This window comes from Uranotaenia lowii, chromosome 2 (genome assembly GCF_029784155.1).
Source record: "Uranotaenia lowii strain MFRU-FL chromosome 2, ASM2978415v1, whole genome shotgun sequence".
Lineage (NCBI taxonomy): Eukaryota > Metazoa > Arthropoda > Insecta > Diptera > Culicidae > Uranotaenia > Uranotaenia lowii.
The window spans coordinates 424,182,604-424,184,869 of record NC_073692.1 but is presented as its reverse complement, the minus strand read 5'-3'; the positions used below and the strand labels follow the sequence as shown (position 1 = coordinate 424,184,869).

The following is a 2,266-nucleotide window of genomic DNA, read 5'->3' as shown; positions in this document are numbered from 1 at the left end:
GTCAGAAAATACAAGTTTGTTGAAGAATTTAAGTTTGAGTCAGAAACTTGTCAGAATTAAGTCTGAATGGTCAGAATTTAAGTTTGAGTCGGAAACTTGTCAGAATTAAGTCTGTATGGTCAGAAATTAAGTTTGAGTTGGAGATCGTATCAGAATTAAGTCTGAATCAGTTTGTGTCGGAATTCTTAAGTGAATATTGTTGGAATCTTGTTTGAAACTTGCCAGAATTGAGTCTGAGTCAAAATTTAAGTTTTGCCAGAAATCTTGTCTGAATATTGTCGGAAACCTCGTCTGAAATATTGTCAGAAATTGAGTTAGTGAAATTTGGTCTGAACTTGTTAGAAATTGAGTCAGTTTACAAATCGTCTGAATAACTATCAGAAATTAAGCCTGAGGCAGAAATAACGTGCCAGTTTAAGAGATTTTCTGAATTCGTCAGAAATTTGAAGCTTGTGTCAGTTGTTGTTAATTCTGTATTGGACGAATCGGGTCCAAGGGTGTCTGATTTGCCAGAAATTGAAAATCGATTGATAATTCGTCAGAAACTAAGAATCAACTCCTGAACTTCAACAACAAATACGCCCACGTCAGTTTTTGAGTCAGAATTTCGTCAGTTTTGGACAAATTGGGTCCAAGGGTGTCAGATTGTTCGGAAATTTGGAAATTGTTTTCTACATTTGCCCCTTTTCGGGTTGAATTGCTGCCTTTTCAGCTCTGAAGCGTCAGAGTGCTTGAACTTAAGGTAGAAGTTGTAAGACTTTCCAATCAGAATGGCGAAAAACGTTCAGTTGAAGTTGTTACAGAAAAGAGAACGGCAAATAGTGCTTCTCATGGACAGTGTCGACCGATTCGTACAGAATTATAATACAGAACGTGACGAGTGTCAGATTAGGTCTAGGCTTGAGGCCTTAGAACCTGTGTACAGTGAATTCCATGAAGTGCGAAGTAAAATCGAGATGATTGCGTATGAAAGCGAAGAGAAGAAAGCCAAGGAGCTTTACGGCGACGCCAAAGATGAAGCAGAAGCCCAACGTGAGGAAGAAAACGACATGCTGCTGCTGAGTTTTGAAGATCGTTTCTTCCGGTTGAAGGGTGCTCTATCGAAACTTCAACAAAAACGTGAACAAGCTCCAAACGACGACAATTCCTTTCATCATCAAGACCATGCCTCCATGGGGTCAAGAGTTAAGCTGCCAGAAATCCGATTGCCCAGTTTTAGTGGAAAACTTCGCGAATGGGTCTCATTCCGCGACAGTTTTCAAAGCTTGATCCACAACAACGGTCAACTTGCACCCATGGAGAAGTTCTCATACCTCAGGTCATCTTTAAGCGGCGAGGCACTCGAAGAAGTTCTCTCTATCGAACTGTCAGACGTCAATTACACTATCGCCTGGGAGATTCTGACAGAACGATATGAAAACAAGAAGCTGATAGTGAAGGCGTACTTAGACGCACTGTTTTCACTAGAACCGATAAGAAAAGAGGGGTACGAGAGCATCAACAATCTCATATCTGAATTCGAGAAGAACCTGATGATGCTGCAGAAGGTCGGTGAAGACACTGATGGTTGGAGCACCATTCTAGCGCACATGCTTTACACGCGACTGGACTCTGTCACCTTACGAAGCTGGGAAACACAACACAACTGCAAAGAAGTACCCAAATACGAGGACATGAGGAAGTTTCTGCGCAGCTACTGTTCCGTTCTGCAGTCAGTTGCTCCAGCCAAAGAACCTCGCTACAACGTCACCGATCATCATCAGTCGAGAACCCAATCAGCAAGCTACACAACGTTTAAGTCCTCAAACCAGTGTCCATTTTGTAGCGAAACGTGGCATTCACCGTTTCATTGTCAGCGATTCCTTCGATTGAAAATATCTGAACGCGTTGAAGCCGCCAATCGAAGTCGAGTTTGTCGGAATTGTCTGCAGCCTGGTCATTTTGCGACAAACTGCACACGTAGCAGTTGTAGGTTATGTCAACAAAAGCATCACACGATGTTGCATGCTACGCGATCCTCCGTTCCAAATCCGTTGAATCCGAGACTTAGTCAACTGTCAAACGCACAACCTATTCAAGAAAGCACCCATATTAATCCACAGCAAGCCTATCAACAGCAAAGACAACAAACCATGCCAATAGTTACGGAAACACACACTCAACCACTAAATGCAACACACAATTCACCAAACACAACCACACAAATCAATTCACCTTTGCCAAGCACAAGCCAAAGTTATGTAGCACTACCTGTTAAGCCTGCATC

The 2,266-nt window shown here is 42.4% G+C and overlaps 1 protein-coding gene across 1 annotated transcript in view; it reads left to right on the top strand.

Moving 5' to 3' along the window:
• The first annotated feature begins 770 nt into the window (after window positions 1-770).
• LOC129743481 (uncharacterized) overlaps window positions 771-2,266 on the top strand; it is a 7,841-nt gene continuing 6,345 nt past the window's right edge. Inside the window, exon 1 of the mRNA XM_055735515.1 lies at window positions 771-1,792. Coding sequence (XP_055591490.1) covers window positions 771-1,792 — 1,022 coding nt within the window. The remainder of the gene's footprint in view (window positions 1,793-2,266) is intronic.